This window comes from Coregonus clupeaformis, chromosome 36 (genome assembly GCF_020615455.1).
Source record: "Coregonus clupeaformis isolate EN_2021a chromosome 36, ASM2061545v1, whole genome shotgun sequence".
NCBI lineage: Eukaryota > Metazoa > Chordata > Actinopteri > Salmoniformes > Salmonidae > Coregonus > Coregonus clupeaformis.
In genome coordinates this window covers 34112192-34131336 of record NC_059227.1, presented here as the reverse complement: position 1 = coordinate 34131336, position 19145 = coordinate 34112192, and the positions used below count along the sequence as shown (strand labels likewise).

The 19145-nt window shown below is 46.3% G+C and overlaps 1 protein-coding gene and 1 non-coding gene across 2 annotated transcripts in view; both read right to left on the bottom strand.

Annotated features, from left to right (window-relative positions):
* Positions 1–3505: 3505 nt before the first annotated feature.
* Positions 3506–19145, bottom strand: part of LOC121552737 (T-cell activation Rho GTPase-activating protein-like) — a 48798-nt gene continuing 33158 nt past the window's right edge. The window contains exons 4-14 of the mRNA XM_041865761.2: positions 15909–16073; positions 10191–10232; positions 9193–9280; positions 8414–8467; positions 7799–7862; positions 7475–7644; positions 6537–6698; positions 6317–6426; positions 5618–5798; positions 5284–5380; positions 3506–5098 (exon numbers count right to left, since the gene is read on the bottom strand). Of these exons, the coding sequence (XP_041721695.1) occupies positions 3900–5098; positions 5284–5380; positions 5618–5798; positions 6317–6426; positions 6537–6698; positions 7475–7644; positions 7799–7862; positions 8414–8467; positions 9193–9280; positions 10191–10232; positions 15909–16073 (2332 nt within the window). The 3' untranslated portion in view covers positions 3506–3899. The remainder of the gene's footprint in view (positions 5099–5283; positions 5381–5617; positions 5799–6316; positions 6427–6536; positions 6699–7474; positions 7645–7798; positions 7863–8413; positions 8468–9192; positions 9281–10190; positions 10233–15908; positions 16074–19145) is intronic.
* trnaa-ugc lies at positions 15780–15854 on the bottom strand. The gene has a single exon. It is a non-coding gene; the product is annotated as a tRNA-Ala (tRNA).

The window sequence follows — 19145 nt, the reverse complement described above, 5'->3', positions numbered from 1 at the left end:
TCATTAAGGGTTGTAAAAGGGTACAGCCTGGTATTGTAGTGTGCCTCTGCTCATTAGTCATTTCTGTAGACGCCATGTTCTTATACTGACGTAAAAACATCCATTCATTCTGTCAATCAGTCAGTCCTTTACTTTACAAGGCTCAATGGCTGCGTTTACACAGGCAGCCCAATTCTGATATTTTTTACACTAATCTTTTCGCATCAGATCTTTTTCAATTTTTCTTTTAACCTTTTGTAGTTGGCACTGTAGAGGTCATGTGTGCAGGTACAGTAACCTGGCTGACCCCTTTCTCTGTAGCCTCAGTCTCCATCATGCTTTATTCCATTGTCATCTATGGTCAGTAAGGCTCATAATGGTTGGGTTCAGCATAACAAAACATTGGATCTTCATGTGCTGTATAAAATACATTGGTGGCACCTTAATTGGGGAGGACGTGCTCGTGGTAATGGCTGGAGCGGAATTGGTGGAATGGTATCAAATACATCAAACACATGGTTTGATGCCATTCCATTTGCTCTGTTCCAGGCATTATTATGAGCCTAATGTTTTCTACCATATATTACAACAGGACATAAGAGCATTGTCTAACGTCAGGCTGTGTCACGCCTGCATGATGCTAGTACCTCAACTGTCAAACACAGACGTATAGCGGCAGTTAGGCTAGCGGTTAGAGCATTGGGCCAGTAACTGAAAGGTTGCTGGTTCAAATACTTTTAGCTGACAAGGTGAAAGATCTGTTGATGTGCCCTTGAGCAAGGTACTTAACCCTAATTTGCTCAATGGGGTGTTGTACTACTATGGCTGACCCTATAAAGCAACACATTTCACTGCACCTGTCTGGTGTATGTAACGATACAACATCTTGAATTTTTTTACGTAAGACAATAGACATTAGAGTGCCATAATTCTCTGGGTGAATAGTTGGAACATTCTACAGGACCTGAAAAACATCCTGAAGCATCACATAGCCTATTGGCCATAGCTTCATATTCTCTTCACACAGTCCCCGGAATGTGTTCAGAAAACAAATAGCATGCTTTGTGTGTTAATCCAACTCTCTTCATGTCTCTCTTTCCCATTGCTTAAGTATTATAATGACCGTTGCCAAAATAATAATAATAATTTGGTGGGTGCTTAAATTGTCCTCTTTCACACATGTAGAAGTGTGTATTAATACGCATGACCCTGGAGCAATTAGTGTTAAGTGCCTTGCTCAAGGGCAAATCAACAGATTTTTATGGACGGACACGTTGCCCTAGGTCGGTTACGCTATTTTCTCATCACGGCTACTGGCCTAACAGGCATCTTGGATTTTAGGAAATGAATCACGCTCCTAGTAAATTAATCTAGGAAAGATTCTAGGAAGTCTAGGAAATGAATCCTTCTTGGTGAGAATAGTAATGAGTAGGTAAGGCCTTAATCATCACAGTTAAATGAATACTTTAGTCCATTAAGGGTGTCTGCCCTGCAGGCAAATTAAAGCCTACTGGAACTGAACACCATTAATGACTTAGAGACCAACACTAAGAGAGGAAACCTCTAACTAAAAAGTCGAGAGAGGAAGGCGAAGCCGTGGCATCGGATTGGCTGATCAAGGCAGCCATGACAACGAGCAATTCAGAGAAAAACCAAATCTGTCCACGTGATCAGTGACTGATTTCCTCTTCCCGACCCACCAGCCAGAACATGCTGTTCTCTCAATGAAGGCTGTTAGATTGTGTTGCATAATTGGCCTAAAAAGGAGAAGCAAGCCGGGCCTAACTGGTCTAACGCTCACCGTCCCGACCCTGCATGGCCCATATTAGTTCCTCATTAATGCATTTGCTAATGGCGTAGTCGAATGGTGAGAGGAAGTCCATCTAACCTAGCCTGGTTCCATTATGATTTGTGTGTTCTTAGTGTGACAATGGTAAGACAGCGCAAACAGATCTGGGACCAGGCTACATCTACAAGCCTACAATCCTTCTAAAATGACTGTGTTAATGTTGGTGGAGCCCATGGGATGAACTGAGAAAGCAGTATGGCTTATGTAAGTATGGGAGCTCATCTCTTGTACTTGCATGAGTACAAGGTTGTTTTTGAGTGGCACTGCGTGCTTGGGGTTGCAATGGCCAAATGATTCTAACCAAAGCTTCAAAGTCAAAGGATTTACAGTGAGGGAAAAAAGACACCTGTCCACAGAAGCAAACAATCAATCAGATTACAAACTCTCCACCATGGCCAAGACCAAAGAGTTCTCCAAGGATGTCAGGGACAAGATTGTAGACCTACACAAGGCTGGAATGGGCTACAAGACCATCGCCAAGCAGCTTGGTGAGAAGATGACAACAGTTGGTGCGATTATTCGCAAATGGTAAAAACACAAAAGAACTGTCAATCTCCCTCGGCCTGGGGCTCCATACAAGATCTCACCTTGTGGAGTTACAATGATCATGAGAACAGTGAGGAATCAGCCCAGAACTACGCGGGAGGATCTTGTCAATGATCTCAAGGCAGCTGGGACCATAGTCACCAAGAAAACAATTGGTAACACACTACGCCGCGAAGGACTGAAATCCTGCAGCGCCTGCAAGGTCCCCCTGCTCAAGAAAGCACATATACAGGCCCGTCTGAAGTTTGCCAATGAACATCTGAATGATTCAGAGGAGAACTGGGTGAAAGTGTTGTGGTCAGATGAGACCAAAATGGAGCTCTTTGGCATCAACTCAACTCGCCCCAAGAACACCATCCCCACCGTCAAACATGGAGGTGGAAACATTATGCTTTGGGGGTGTTTTTCTGCTAAGGGGACAGGACAACTTCACCGCATCAAAGGGACGATGGACGGGGCCATGTACTATCAAATCATGGGTGAGAACCTCCTTCCCTCAGCCAGGGCATTGAAAATGGGTCGTGGATGGGTATTCCAGCATGACAATGACCCAAAACACACGGCCAAGGCAACAAAGGAGTGGCTCAAGAAGAAGCACATTAAGGTCCTGGAGTGGCCTAGCCAGACTCCAGACCTTAATCCCATAGAAAATCTGTGGCGGGAGCTGAAGGTTCGAGTTGCCAAACCTCAGCCTCAAAACCTTATGACTGAAGATCTGCAAAGAGGAGTGGGAAAAAAATCCCTCCTGAGATGTGTGCAAACCTGGTGGCCAACTACAAGAAACGTCTGACCTCTGTGATTGCTAACAAGGGTTTTGCCACCAAGTACTAAGTCATGTTTTGCAGAGGGGTCAAATACTTATTTCCCTCATTAAAATGCAAATCAATTCATAACATTTTTGACATGCGTTTTTCTGGATTTTTTTGTTGTTATTCTGTCTCTCACTGTTCAAATAAACCAACCATTAAAATTATAGACTGATCATGTCTTTGTCAGTGGGCAAACATACAAAATCAGCAGGGGATCAAATACTTTTTTCCCTCACTGTAAGTGATCCTAGGGCTTCTCACCCCCCAAAAAAAAAGTTTGAAGTGTACAGGACTTTAATAACTGGAGAACAAAGTCACAATGTAACATAAAGTTGCTTTATTGTAGTGGAAGGAAATATGTTGTAGAGTCAAGACACAAAAAGAAACACAGAAGAAGAATAACATTTACACAAATTTACACATTTATGTACAGGACATATCATTATATTAACAAAAGTTAAACTGTAGAAGAAATATCCAAAATAGCATATCGTTCTATACCCTCTATACCTGCAGATTCAGATTGTGATTATTTACATAGCTTTGCTGTTCCTAGAGTAGAGGAGTATCTACCTTCATAAATAGCTTTTCAGGTGGATATCTTTAATTCTGTATTCTAAACAGTGCTACTCAGCAAGTTCAACTTAGCAGTTGTACATTATAATTTGTGTACATTCAAAGTGAAAAAAGTGAGATATAATGTCAGAAAAAGGCCATTAAACGTAGGACTCCTTGGCGTAAGAATTCTCCTCGAACACGGGCTGGCTGCACCTCCGTGACACAGTCTCATGGTGTGACATGGTCTCATGGCATGCTCTCGGCACAGACTCAGACATCGCTCGCTGGCGGAACACGCCGGAATGTTGTTGGGCTGCGGTGACATCATCACTGTCTGTCCCCTGAGAGAAGCAGTCTGTGTTTTGATTGACGGTACAGGAGTACAGGACGTTTTCGTTCATAGAGGCTGGGCGGGGCTTCCTGCTGAGAGTGGCGGCTGCGGCTCTGACAGTCATGGAGCCGTAATGTGACAGGGCGGGCTGAGTCACACTCTGGACTGCCTGCTCATACGAGGGGAGCTGGGAGGGCAGTCTGCTGTCCACCCACTGGAAGACCACGGCAGACAGGGGGCGCTTCTGCCTGAGATGGTCCTCGGCCACCGGGGCCTCTGCCTCACTCAGGGAGTCCTCCTGGAGGGTTCCACAGGGGAAAGGCTTCTCCTTCTGGAGATCGCCTTTCTTCAGGCTGGTCCGGGAGAAGCCAAAGGCTCCCAGGCTCTTGGTCCTCATCGAGGCTTTGCTGTCCACCTTCATGGACTGGGTGCGTCGCTTGGCCACTTCCACCGTGTCCGCCCTCGGACGTGTGGACTGGGCCCTGCGTGGGCAGACCGGGGAGGCCAGCGGCGAGCTGGTAAACACAGAGCCATCCGATGCGTTGGAGTTGGCGCTCTCCAGGGAGCAGGATGATGAGCATGACAGGTCAAGCTGCCGCCAAGTCATCGTCTGGCTACCGCCGAGTTTGGGAAGGGACAGCGTGGCGGCGGGCCTGGTGGAGGCACCATGCCCCGGGAGCAGGAAGGAGTCATTAGAGATCTGCTTTTTGAGTGGCTGTTCCTCAAAGTCCCGGCCCTCCACGGAGAAGTCATCATGGCTACAGGCCAGGTTCCTTGTCTCGGCAGAGGGGAAGATGATTGGCTCTGAGCAGCGGCGGTTAAACGGCTTCGTGTTGGTGAAGGTGTGGAAGATGGCATTGGAGGGGCAGGAGGGGACAGCGCCGCGTTCCATCCCGCACTCGGAGAGGAGAGATGGGGACGAGCTGCCCCTTTCCCCCTCTCCCTGCGTGGACCCGCTGCTGTCCCCCTCAGAGTCCGGGTCGGTGCTGTCATACGCAGAGTCGTGCCGCTGTGACGACACAGATTCTGAGGAGAAAGAGGCAGAACATTGATCAGTTGCAGTGTATGATTCCTATTCCCATTGTTCTACTTGATTTCAAGCCCTTTGAAATGGGTTCCCAGAAATCTGTGCTCACAGAATGTTCTCATGTTCTGTGAAACAATGTGTAGCACTGCAAAGAGTGGAGCCCAAAGCAGCCCAGTTCGCTTACCTGAGCTATCCTCATCGGGACCTCCCAAAAGGCTCAGGACATCTTCTCCAAAGATCTCACAGCAATACTCTATCAGGAACCTTGTCAGTTCTGCCGCCTGAAGGAAACATCACAAAGAACATGAAAGGTCAACATTACTTAGAAAGAGGGTTGAGTGATTGAAAGTAATATTGTTTTAAAGTGTGAAGATTTCGCATTTCCTTTCGCTGAACAACTCAGTGCTGTTTCAGTACAGGCTACAGACACACAAAACACACATACACACGCTGTGGTTTTCAGTGTATGAAAACCACATTGGCAGCTTCAAGGAGTCCAGTCTGAACCGTATTCTCACCTTTTCCACGGTCTGCAAGTCTAAGGACATGATGTCCTTCTGCAGCAGAGTGGGTGCGATGCACACCGCCAAATTCTTGGCGTCCATCTTGTTGGCGCGCCGGCTCTCTGTGATGTGGTGGAGCACACACAGAATGTTCCGCAGCAGGAGGATGTTAGGCCCTGGTAGCTTGTCTACCACCCTGAGAGGAGGAGGGAAGAGAGAAGGGAGGAGAGAAAGAACAGGAAGAAAATGTAGATCAGTTTGGCGCTCTTTTTTTTTTAAAGTGTTATTTTTAGCTTCTCTTTTTTGAGTGGGGGAATTCAACGAAAAAGAGAAGTGCCTTGTCTGAATCATACACATTGAGGGGAGAGGCACTACTTCCTCTTTGTCTGAATCTCTGAAAAACTCCATTCAAAAGCCCCCTGAATATATGCTTTGCTACACCTACAACAGCAATGGAAAAGTTCAGGGTTTTTTGTATTCAACCAAACGCCTTTATTAGTTTTACATTAGCATTTCATTTGTGTACGGCCTCTCGAGTAGCTTACAGATTTATAGGTCACCAATGGGGGTGACTGGACAGGTGGTATAGTAGCTAGTAGCTATAGTAGCTAGCGCTAATGCCACATTTAGAATAGCATTAGCAGTTGGTCCTAGTAGAGGCTAGCTAATGCTACTTTTAGGCTAGCATCAGCTCGTTAGTGTTTGGTAGCTTACCTCTTGAGCTCCAAGCTTCTTTGGTGGACGTCCTCACTCTCCAGGGCCTTCATCCAGGTCTCATACAGCTCCGACACTAGCAGGCGTCCCGGGAGCTCGTTCAGAAAACTCTGTAATTAGGAGGGAAGGTGTCGGAGGTTAGAACACAATAGAAGACTGCTGATAAGTAGCGAGGGCGTCCAACGGAACGATGGACGGACAGATGGGACAGACTCTTTACCTTGAGTAGACCCACCAGGAGAACCACGGGCAGGGCCTCCATCTCCACCTCCATCCCACTGTTGAGCTGCTCCCTGATGGCCTTCAGGGTCTTATTGTTGCAGGCCTTCCTGAACACCCCCTCTGTGGAGGGGCCTTTCTTCCACAGAAGCACCAATATCTCCTGGTGGGGAGAGAGAAGAACAAGGAGAGGTCAGACCAGGCTGAGAAAAGGCATGAACAAATCAAATACCCTGCTGTGTGTGTGTGGTGTGGTGTGGTGTGTGTGACTGTGTGTGGGACTGTGTGTGTGTGTGACTGTGTGTGTGTGTGACTGTGTGTGTGTGCACATCATGTGTTCTGTGAGGGGGAGGGCGGGGTCAGAGTGAGACAGGCGGTTGGTGCGTTATGCGTGTTTATCAGCTGGAACATCAAATGTAGACCAAATCTATGGTTGGGTTGCAGACAGGCAGGTTCTTAGCAACCATTATCAAGTGCTTTGTTAACTAACTGCACTTATTAGTGATAATTCAATGACCTGATTAATCAACTGCCCTAATCAATAAATCCTTTCTTGAACTGAACTGCCGTAATGAGTCCTAGTGACAACTTTTGAATTGACATGTACCTCATTCTACCAAGGTGTTTAGTTAAAAGGGTTTATTTATTTTATTTTATTTTATTCGGATCCCCATTAGCGGACGCTACCTAGCGGACACTTGGTAGAATGTGGTGCGGGTCAAATCAATAGCTGTCACTAAGACTCATTATGGCAGTTCAGTTCATGAAAGAAAAGTGTTATGTTATGTCGCACAATCAATAAAATCTTTCTCACTCAATGCCCACAGCCACACACCTTGTCCAAATGATGACAATCTGACATACCAAGATAGTACAGAACCAAGATAGTACAGAACCAAGATAGTACAGAACCAAGAAAGCTGTGGTAGACTGACGTACTGTGATAGGCTTGGGAAGCATCCCATCCTCTGGGCAGGTCTTGGAGAGAGGCTGTCCAAACAGTTGGCTCTTGGAGTCTGTGTCTGGACAGAAGGACATGCTGGTGAGGGTGGAACTCCTCTTCAACTTCCTCAAGATGCTGATGCTTCTCTTACTGATGCCGCCATTTTCTGTTACGAAAGAAGCCAAATGATTAGACAACTTGTGTAGGTATACATGTAGTATGCAGTATTGCGTAATAAAAGGGAGATATTATAAGGGGCACAGTATACAGTAATGCTAACTGATACCATGACGTTGTTTTTCAGCGATGTTCAAACTCACCAATGGGCTGCGTTGCTTTTGCCTTACACAACTCCCTGGGCAGGGTGGGGATCTTTGTGCCGCCCTGAAAATGCAAAACAGGAGATGTTGTCATGAGCATGTGTGAGGAACGTGTGGCAGGGGAGGGAGGGGAGGGGAGGAGCCTCTGCTCTAAGCCCCCTAAACCACACACCCTGTGTCTGCACGCCTGTTTCCATGTGCAGGGTGGTCCGCACTCCCTCCTTAAACTCCTCCATCACACAAGCAATTTACCCCACAAAAACACCCCTCAAAAACACCCACCACTTTCACACCAATATGCCCTCAAGATCAACACAAGGTCCTCCATTTGAAGAAACACAAACCCTCCTTCAAAAAGCATCATCACTGTACAGTATCAATCAAGTGTTTACAATGTATACACTTCTGTTATATATATATATATATATGTTATATTATTATTTGAGCAACAGATTGCAGTAGTTCGAATTCCCCCATCAAACCTAAAAATAAGCCTCATATTTTCCCCCTGAGGTCCAGGGAAACCAAAGGTGTTTCCCAACACGTGTTGATTCCAGAACAATTGACACATGGATGAGAGAAGCAGAAGCGTGGTCTGTACTGTACGGTACTCACATCAAGGAGAAACTCGATAAACGGCTCCTTGCCACTTCCTGTCATAGTTTTAGCCTGAAACACAGAGAGAGAGAGAGAGAGAGAGAATTATCTATGATGCAGATGAAAGTTGTTGAAGATAAAGTCGACTCCTTCCAGAAGCAATTATACTATTTCGGTAAAGGTCAATGTATGCTCGTTCTAATTCTATAAGTACAATTTTAATGGTGTCAAACAAAGGTCTATAATGCCTGAATGACCATAGAACATCTTTTGACGTGCTGCAATGTGTCTGCATTGAGTGCCTTTCTAAGAATGTCCGATACACCGTCCTTACTGTTAATGGCTTTTTTTAGAGGTTATATGCCTCTTCAAAGCCCATCAACATGAGAGCAATAGATTGAATAAGAGTGAATATTATGAATTGGCAAGACAATGATATCTTGATATCAATAGCCGAGCAATACAATGGTATCTCGATATCAATGACCGACTGGACACAGGTGAAAGCAGATCCATCTTTTCTACAGTATCTGCCATCACCACCTTTGGTAACAAGAAACTGAGTGAGGTATCAGGGAATGTGTCTACATTCGACACAGTATGTGCTATGGTAATAAATCACACAGCTCTTCTCTGTTTCAGGTGTTCTAATAGCAGTTGCTGTATATCTAGCACACTGGAGAGTAAGCTAAAGTTGCATCCCAAATGGCACTCTGTTCCCTACAGTTCACTACTTTTGCAGTGTACTGTATACAGGATAGGGTGCCATTTGGGACAGGCCCTAGTGAGAAACTTACTGTGATACTGTTGTTGCTCAGCACCTTCATCAGAACACTTGGGAGAGGTGTGATAGAACCTGCCCTCTCTGTTGCTACTTTTACTTTCCTGGAATGATTCAAAAAACATACAAATATTAACATTTGATTGATCTCAAGTAAATTCCTAACTATTCTGGTGAGCCATACTAGAGAGAGACTAGTCCCTGTTTAGAGGGCTGTGGAGAGAGACTAGTCTATATTGTGTTTGCGTGTGTGTGTGTGTGTGTGTGTGTGTGTGTGTGTGTGTGTGTGTGTGTGTGTGGTGAGGGGTGCATCATGTTTTAAAAGAGGATCAAATGGATATTTTCAATATGATAGAATCTTAATTTGATTATGAATGAAAATGATGATTACCACTAATATTTCTATTTTAACTATATACTATAAGTTGTGACATCATGAAGAATATGGTAATATGAACTAAAATACAGTTCCTATCTCCATCAATGTCTTTATACTACCCTTCAGTACTAATTAATATAATATATGCCATTTAGCAGACGCTTTTATCCAAAGAAACTAACAGTCAAGCGTGCACACATTTATATATTATACTGTATGTAATTGAATTACATTGACAGTACAGTCCCATTGATACTGCAAGTTATTACAAATACATTGATAGATCACAATTACATTGATAGATCCCACAATCTTTTCGCAATATTTAAGCTGATCTACCCCCTATAAAAAATAAATAAAACTGTTATTAAAGATTATGACTATCTCAATGATATAGTATAACCCAGTAACCAGGGTAACCATTTACGGCACAATCAAGAGGCATTTACAGTATGTATAGAGTTAATAGTGCTGAATTTTAGTTAGCTATTTTTTTTTTTTTTATGTGTCTATGAATTGTATGTGCAGGGCTCCCTTGCGAAAGAGACCCTGGTCTCAATGGTGACTCCCTGTTTAAATCAAGGTCCAATAAAAACTAAACAAATACATTTTAGTAGACAAATAGTAGTGCTTACCTGTGAAGAGTATCCAACCAGTGTTCTTTCACCTCAGGCAAGCTGCAGGCAAAATAACAGCGTGGCGTGAGTTACTAATCCACAGTGAAAGAGGAACGAACCAAACACACGGACGGACAGACTAACAGACTGAAGAGAAAAAACACGCACTTGGGCTCTTTTAACTACAGCACTGGAAACTCTAACTCAGTCATGGGGACAGGAAGCAACGTCATGGCGGCCCCCGACCAAAGACACCACTTCCTCCTGTGCTGGGGCTGCTGCTGTCATCGCCGTGTGGAAAGAGACACACGGGAGACTCTAACCCTCACTCACCTGTATAGATGAGTGAGGGTTAGCCAACGTTGAATCATTGGTCGGGGGCCAACGTTGAATCATTGCTGCGTCATGAAAGGAACTTGACACAGACACGAATGATCTGTTTAGTGTGTTATCACACTATTGGTGGTTTGCTGTGACCAAGTGTTTGTGCTAAACTGTGTGTTACTGGATGCTAGCATGCTAGTTAGCTAGTTAACACACTATTGGTGGTTTGTTGTGACCAAGTATTGGTGCTTAACTGTGTGTTAAACTGTGTGTTATTGGATGCTAGCATGCTAGTCAGCTATGGTGTCATAGTTAGCTAGCTGAATAAAGTGGGTTGAGTCTATTCCTTTAAACATTGAACAACTGTGGTTCACAACAATTTCTGATTTCTAAAGGTGGAAGTTGGGAGAGTTTTTGTTCGGGTGGTTCAGTGAAACAATTTTAGTTTCTGAGGTAGAAGTTTTTGGTGAGGGGAGGCCCCCTCTCTCCTCTCCCAGATGCTTAGCTCATTTCATTCCGATCTCCTCTGCATTTTTGTAGCCATTTGCTACAGCCTGTCAACTATGCCTCTGCCTATCCCTGTTCTCTCCTCTCTGCACAGGCTACACAAACAACGCACCACACCGCGCGGCTGCTGCCTCTCTAACCTGGTGGTCCCTGCACGCACCCCTCACCTGGAGTTCCAGGTCGCAGGCAGCCTCTGGAACTGCCGTTCTGCTGCCAACAAAGCTGACTTCATCCCAGCCTATGCCAACCTACAGTCCCTCGACTTCCTGGCGCTGACGGAAACATGGATCACCACTGAAAACACGGCTACTCCTACTGCTCTCTCCTCGTCTGACCATGTGTTCTCGCATACCCCGAGAGCATCTGGTCAGAGGGGTGGTGGTACAGGAATCCTCATCTCTCCCAAGTGGACATTCTCAATTTTTCCCCCTAACCCATCTGTCTATCTCCTCATTTGAATTCCATGCTGTCACAGTCACTAGCCCATTTAAGCTTAATATCCTTGTCATCTATCGCCCTCCAGGTTCCCTTGGAGAGTTCATCAACGAGCTTGACGCCTTGATAAGTTCCTTTCCTGAGGATGGCTCACCCCTCACAGTTTTTGGGGGATTTCAACCTCCCTATGTCCACATATGACTCATTTCTCTCTGCCTCCTTCTTTCCACTCCTCTCCTCTTTTGACCTCACCCTCTCACCGTCCCCCTACTCACAAGGCAGGCAATACGCTTGACCTCATCTTCACTAGATGCTGCTCCTCTACTAATCTCACTGCAACTCCCCTCCAAGTCTCCGACCACTACTTTGTTTCCTTTTCTCTCTCGCTCTCCTCCCACACTACTCACTCTGCCCCTACACAGATGGTAATGCGCCGCCGCAACCTTCGCTCTCTCTCTCCCACTACTCTCTCCTCTTCCATCCTATCATCTCTTCCCTCTGCTCAATCCTTCTCCCTCCAATCTCCTGATTCTGCCTCCTCAACCCTCCTCTCCTCCCTTTCTGCATCCTTTGACTCTCTGTGTCCCCTATCCTCCCGGCCGGCTCGGTCCTCCCCTCCTGCTCCGTGGCTTGATGACTCACTGCGAGCTCACAGAACAGAGCTCCGGGCAGCGGAGCGGAAATGGAAGAAAACTAAACTCCCTACCGACCTGGCATCTTTTCACTCCCTCCTCTCTACATTTTCTTCATCTGTTTCTGCTGCTAAGGCCACCTTCTACCACTCTAAATTCCAAGCATCTGCCTCTAACCCTAGGAAGCTCTTTGCCACATTTTCCTCCCTCCTGAATCCCCCCTCCTCTCTCTCTGTGGATGACTTCGTCAACCACTTTGAAAAAGAAGGTTGACGACATCCGATCCTCGTTTGTTAAGTCTAATGACACTGCTGGTCCTGCTCACACTGCCCTACCCTATGCTTTGACTTCTTTCTCCCCTCTCTCTCCAGATAAAATCCTGCGACTTGTGACTGCAGGCCGCCCAACAACCTGCCCGCTTGACCCCATCCCCTCCTCCCTTCTCCAGACCATCTCCGGTGACCTTCTCCCCTACCTCACCTCGCTGATCAACTCATCCTTGAACGCCGGCCATGTCCCTTCCGTCTTCAAGAGAGCGAGAGTTGCTCCCCCTTCTCAAAAAACCAACACTCGACCCCACTGATGTCAACAACTACAGACCAGTATCCCTTCTCTCTTTTCTTTCCAAAACTATTGAGCGTGCCGTCTTTAGCCAACTCTCTTGCTATCTCTCTCAGAATGACCTTCTTGATCCAAACCAATCAGGTTTCAGGACTGGTCATTCAACTGAGACTGCTCTCCTCTGTGTCACGGAGACTCTCCGCACTGCTAAAGCTAACTCTCTCTCCTCTGCTCTTGTCCTTCTAGACCTGTCTGCTGCCTTTGATACTGTGAACCATCAGATCCTCCTCTCCACCCTCTCCGAGCTGGGCATCTCCGGCGCGGCTCACTCCTGGATTGCGTCCTACCTGACCGGTCGCTCCTACCAAGTGGCGTGGCGAGAAGCTGTCTCCGCACCACGTGCTCTCACCACTGGTGTCCCCCAAGGCTCAGTTCTAGGCCCTCTCCTTTTCTCCCTATACACCAAGTCACTTGGCTCTGTCATATCCTCACATGGTCTCTCCTATCATTGCTACGCTGACGATACACAACTAATCTTCTCCTTTCCCCCTTCTGATAACCAGGTGGCGAATCGCATCTCTGCATGTCTGGCAGACATATCAGTATGGATGACGGATCACCACCTCAAGCTGAACCCTGGCAAGACGGAGCTGCTCTTCCTCCCGGGGAAGGACTGCCCGTTCCATGATCTCGCCATCACGGTTGACAACTCCGCTGTGTCCTCCTCCCAGAGTGCGAAGAGCCTAGGCGTGACCCTGGACAACACCCTGTCGTTCTCCGCCAACATCAAGGCGGTGACCCGCTCCTGCAGGTTCATGCTCTACAACATTCGGAGAGTACGACCCTGCCTTACACAGGAAGCGGCACAGGTCCTAATCCAGGCACTTGTCATCTCCCGTCTGGACTACTGCAACTCGCTGTTGGCTGGCCTCCCTGCCTGTGCCATTAAACCCCTACAACTCATCCAGAATGCCGCAGCCCGTCTGGTGTTCAACCTTCCCAAGTTCTCTCACGTCACCCCCCTCCTCCGCACACTCCACTGGCTTCCAGTTGAAGCTCGCATCCGCTACAAGACCATGGTGCTTGCCTATGGAGCAGTGAGGGGAACGGCACCTCTGTACCTTCAGGCTCTGATCAGTCCCTACACCCAAACGAGGGCATTGCGCTCATCCACCTCTGGCCTGCTGGCTCCCTTCCTCTGCGGAAGCATAGTTCCCGCTCAGCCCAGTCAAAACTGTTCGCTGCTCTGGCACCCCAATGGTGGAACAAGCTCCCTCACGACGCCAGGACAGCGGAGTCACTCACCACCTTCCGGAGACATTTGAAACCCCACCTCTTTAAGGAATACCTGGGATAGGATAAAGGAATCCTTCTACCCCCCAATTGTAAAGTGGTTATCCCACTGGCTATAGGGTGAACGCACCAATTTGTGAGTCGCTCTGGCTAAGAGCGTCTGCTAAATGACGTTAATGTGCCCTTGAGCAAGGCACTTAACCCTAATTGCTCCTGTAAGTCGCTCTGGATAAGAGCGTCTGCTAAATGACTAAAATGTAAAATGTAAAATTTATTTGTAAAAGGGGATCACTTGACTCTGGGGAAGCGTGGATGTGAGTGAGGCCTTTAGAAGTGCATCTGTTTTATTGTCTTTTGTTTTCCTTCACCTTGGGTTGTGGCTTCGTTAGGGCCTTCGTTAGGTTCTTCGTTAGGGCCTTCTTTAGGGACTTCGTTAGGGCCTTCGTTTGGGCCTTATTTAGGGCCTTCTTTAGGGCCTTCTTTAGGGCCTTCGTTAGGGCCTTCGTTAGGGCCTTCGTTAGGGCCTTATTTAGGGCCTTATTTAGGGCCTTATTTAGCCCTTTCTTTAGGGCCTTCGTTAGGGCCTTCGTTAGGGCCTTCGTTAGGGCTTTCTTTTGGGCTTTCTTTTGGGCCTTCGTTAGGGCCTTCTTTAGGGCCTTCTTTAGGGCGTTCGTTAGGGCGTTCGTTGGGGTCTTCTTTAGGGCGTTCGTTAGGGCGTTCGTTAGGGCCTTCGTTAGGGCCCATACTTTTGGATTACTATAAAATAGGCTTTTACATACACTTTCCCAACAGACCAGCTCATGTACAGTTGGTGCTTCCTGGTAAACAGTAAGCTGATAAACTGGCGAACCCCAGACTCTAAGAATGACTCGAGTCAACAACGGTCACACTTATTTGACTAGTTTGTTTGACACGAAACTGTGGGAGTCCATGACTCAGACCCCAATAAGATGACTAAATTACCCATATCTACACCAACAAGGGATAGCTATCATTCCTGATAAAAACAGGCACTGATTGTTATTAAATAACTATTCAATCCCCTTTCATTTTTTCCATTCAATGTTATGTCTGTTTGTCTCCATTTGTGACATTACAATTCCCACCCTCTCTCTTTATTTGAAAGTCCATTGCTGTAAAGCCCCTGACATGTGACCTGAGGTCTGATGGTCAGCTTCACACTTCCTGTTTCACCAGCCATTATCTTGTGATGGTGCAGATTTTTCTAACTTCCCTATTCATTCAAGACCTTATGGAAAGCATTTCTGAAGAAACTCAATATATATGTTAGGTCAATCCAAGGATACTGCTGTACTGCTGTTTGTGCACAGTGTATCTCCCAGGAAAACCAAATGGGTCAAAAGGAACTGTTCATATGAATCTTGAATTTGAATTTATGGATGTTAGAGTTAGGTTGACTCCATTATCCTCAAATTGTAATAGTTGTACTTTGAAATGCCAGTAAGCTGAACTTACTGCTCAGTAGTGGCTCATTGTGTAGTTTTCTAACCTTTACCCTTTGGGTGTTCAGAGAATTAGTCATTGTCCTGTAATGTCAGTAGTGAGAAAAAATATAGAGAAACTTCACTTGTTATTTGTTATGTCTACGTTGAGAACGATGTGTGAGAAATGTTTCTCATTGAGTTAAAAGACACGTGTTTTGATCTGTGTGTGTGCCTGCCTGGGCATCTGTCTCTGTGTGTGTGCCCGTGCGTCATCTGTGTGTGTGTGGGTGCGTGTGTGTGTGTGTATGTGTGTGTGTGGGCACCTGTCTGCCTTACGCATCTACATTTTAGTCATTTAGCTCTTATCCAGAGCGACTTACAGTTAGTGCATTCTTTTTTTTTTTTTATACTGGCCCCCGTGGGAATCGAACCCACAACCCTGGCGTTGCAAGCGCCATGCTCTACCAACTGAGCTACACGGGGCCCTATGTGTCTTTGCACAAGTATGAGTGTGCACACAGAGGATGGCTGTTGCTCACCGGAAGGACACCACACAGAAGGCAAGGGGCCAGGCCAAGACAAGGGAGGTCCTGAGGTCGATCACTCCCCGTCCTCCCTCTTCCTCCTCGGGCTCATCCTCAAAACCATAAAGCCACAGATCCTCCAGACTCACCCTGTGCTTCAGACGGTAGCTAGCACTGGATCTAAATGAGAGAGAGATAGGGAGAGACAGAGACAGAGAGAGAGGGAGAGAGAGAGAGAGAGAGAGAGAGAGAGAGAGAGAGAGAGAGAGAGAGAGAGAGAGAGAGAGAGAGAGAGAGAGAGAGAGAGAGAGAGAGAGAGAGAGACAGAGAGGAGAAGAGAGAGAGAGAGAGAGAGAGAGAGAGACAGGGGAGAGAGAGAGAGAGAGAGAGAGAGAGAGACAGGGAGAGAGAGAGAGAGAGAGAGAGAGAGAGAGAGAGAGAGAGAGAGAGACAGGGAGAGAGAGAGAGAGAGAGAGAGAGAGAGAGAGAGAGAGAGAGAGAGAGAGAGAGAGAGGGAGAGAGAGAGAGAGAGAGAGAGAGAGAGAGAAGGGGATAATTTGGTGGCCATGATGGTATATGAGGGCTAGTAGGTTGAGAGTTCAAGGACCTCAGTTTATGTTGTCATCAGGCCTGACTGGGACTGTATCTCTGCTCATCAGGCCTGGCTAGGACTGTATCTCTGTTCATCAGGACTAGATAACTTTATGATCCACTTCTCTATCCCAATGGTTTCTATAGGTACTAATGTATTCCTCATTGTTGTCATCTATTTCTGAATCAGTGATTGGTTGTCAATCACTCAGAAACAGGAAGTGATCTTATTTCTATCTCTTTATGAATGCATTGTGTTCCATGACAAGCTTCCTGTCTGTCTTTGTCTGCCTGTCTGTCTGTATGCGTCTGCCTGCGTCTGCCTGCGTATGCCTGTCTGTGTCTGCCTGTCTGTGTCTGCCTGTCTGTGTGTCTGCCTGTCAGTGTCTGCCTGTCTGTGTCTGCCTGTCTGTGTCTGCCTGTCTGTGTCTGTGTCTGCCTGTCTGTGTCTGCCTGTCTGTGTCTGCCTGTCTGTGTCTGTGTCTGCCTGTCTGTGTCTGCCTGTCTGTGTCTGTGTCTGTGTCTGCCTGTCTGTGTCTGCCTGTCTGTGTCTGCCTGTCTGTGTCTGCCTGTCTGTGTCTGCCTGTCTGTGTCTGCCTGTCTGTGTCTGCCTACCTGTCTGTGTGTGACTGTCTTTCTGTATGTCTGTCTGCTCGTGAGGAGGAAGGCAAGCTCTCATGACCTAGGTCACCATTTTTGATTTGCTACGACATTGAAATTGTCACCTTGTTACGTGTGGGTCCACAGACCCTGTAAGCCTGGTCGTGGGAACATTTTGTGATTTCGTGAAGAGCCTAGAATCAAGAAGTGATCCGGTAATCAGGGTCAATTCAGGCAACGTAAATAGAATGGAAAGTGGCTGCATCCAAAATGGCATCCTATTTCCTCCCTATGAGCTTGGCTCTGGTCTAAATTAGTGCACTATGTAGAGAATAGGGTGCCATTTGGGACGCAAAATCAATGGAAGGTGGGAAGGGGGAGAGAGAGATGGGAGGAAGGGAGGAAGGGAATTGAGGTTGCGTAAGTGTACCGGTTAGTGAGGACATCTACACACAATACCCCATAATCACAAAGTGAAAACATGTTTTTATACATTTTTGAAAATGTATTGAAAATGAAATACAGAAATATCTCATTTACATAAGTATTCACACCCCTGAGTCAATGCATGTTAGAATCACCTTTTGCAGCAATTACAGCTGTGAGTCTTTGCATACCTGGATATTATATATACAATTCTTCAAGCTCTGTCAAGTTGGTTGTTGATCATTGCTAGACAGCCATTTTCAGGTCTTTCCATAGATTTTCAAGCCAAGTTAAGTTAAAACTGTAAGTAGGCCACGCAGGAACATTAGATGTCGTCTTGGTTACGCCTACAGGGAAGAGGTCAGAGACCTGGCAGTGTGGTGCCAGAACAGCAACCTCTCCCTCAACTTCAGTAAGACCAAGGAGCTGATCGTGGACTAGATGAAACGGGGGGGGTGAAAACGCCTCCATCCACATCGACGGGGCCGCAGTGGAGCAGGTCGACAGCTTCAAGTTCCTCGGTGTCCAAATCACTAAAGACTTAAAATGGTCCAAACACACGAAGGTTGAGAAGGTGCGGCAGCGCCTCTTCTCCTTCAGGAGGTTGAAAATGTTTGGCATGGGCCCTCAAATCCTCAAAAAGATCTACAGCTGTAACATTGAGAGCATTTTGACTGGCTGCATCACTGCCTGGTATGGGTTTACAGTAAGGGAGTCTATAACCCTACAGAGGGTGGTGCGGACAGCCCATTACATCACTAGGGCCGAGCTCCCTGCCATCCAGGACATCTATATCAGGCAGTGTGGTAGGAAGGCCCGGAAAATTGTTTAAGACTCCAACCACCCAAGACACAGACTGTTCTCTCTGGTGCATCAAGTCTGACACCAACAGGCTCTTGAACAGCTTCTATCCCCAAGCAATAAGACTGATAAATGGCTAGACGGACTATCTGAGTTAACCTTGTATCCTTATTGACCTTTTATTTATGCACACTCACAGGGCCCTACACACACACACACACTCACAGGGCCCTACACACTCACACACACACTCACTCCATCATCTGCGCACTCACAAATAACATGCTGGTTGAGAGAATGCCAAGAGTGTGCAAAGCTTTCATCAAGGCAAAGGGTGGCTACTTTGAAGAATCGCAAATATAAAATATATTTTGATTTGTTTAACACTTTTTTGGTTACTACATGATTCCATATGTGTTATTTCATAGTTTTGATGTCTTCACTATTATTCTACAATTTAGAAAATAGTCAAAATAAAGAAAAATCCTTGAATGAGTAGGTGTGTCCAAACTTTTGACTGGTACTGTACATTTATACTGACTCTACACACACACTCCCACTTACATACAAGCTGCTGCTACTCTGTTTATCTTATATCCTGATTCCAAGTCACCTTACCCCTATACATATCTACCTCCATCACATTTTACATTTACATTTACATCATTTAGCAGACGCTCTTATCCAGAACGACTTACAAATTGGTGCATTCAACTTATGATAGCAATAACTTATGATAACTTACGATAGCACCCCAGTATCCCTGCACATTGTAAATATGGTATTGGAAAGGCCCTGTATATAGTATGCTTACTTATTGTGTTATTCATATTT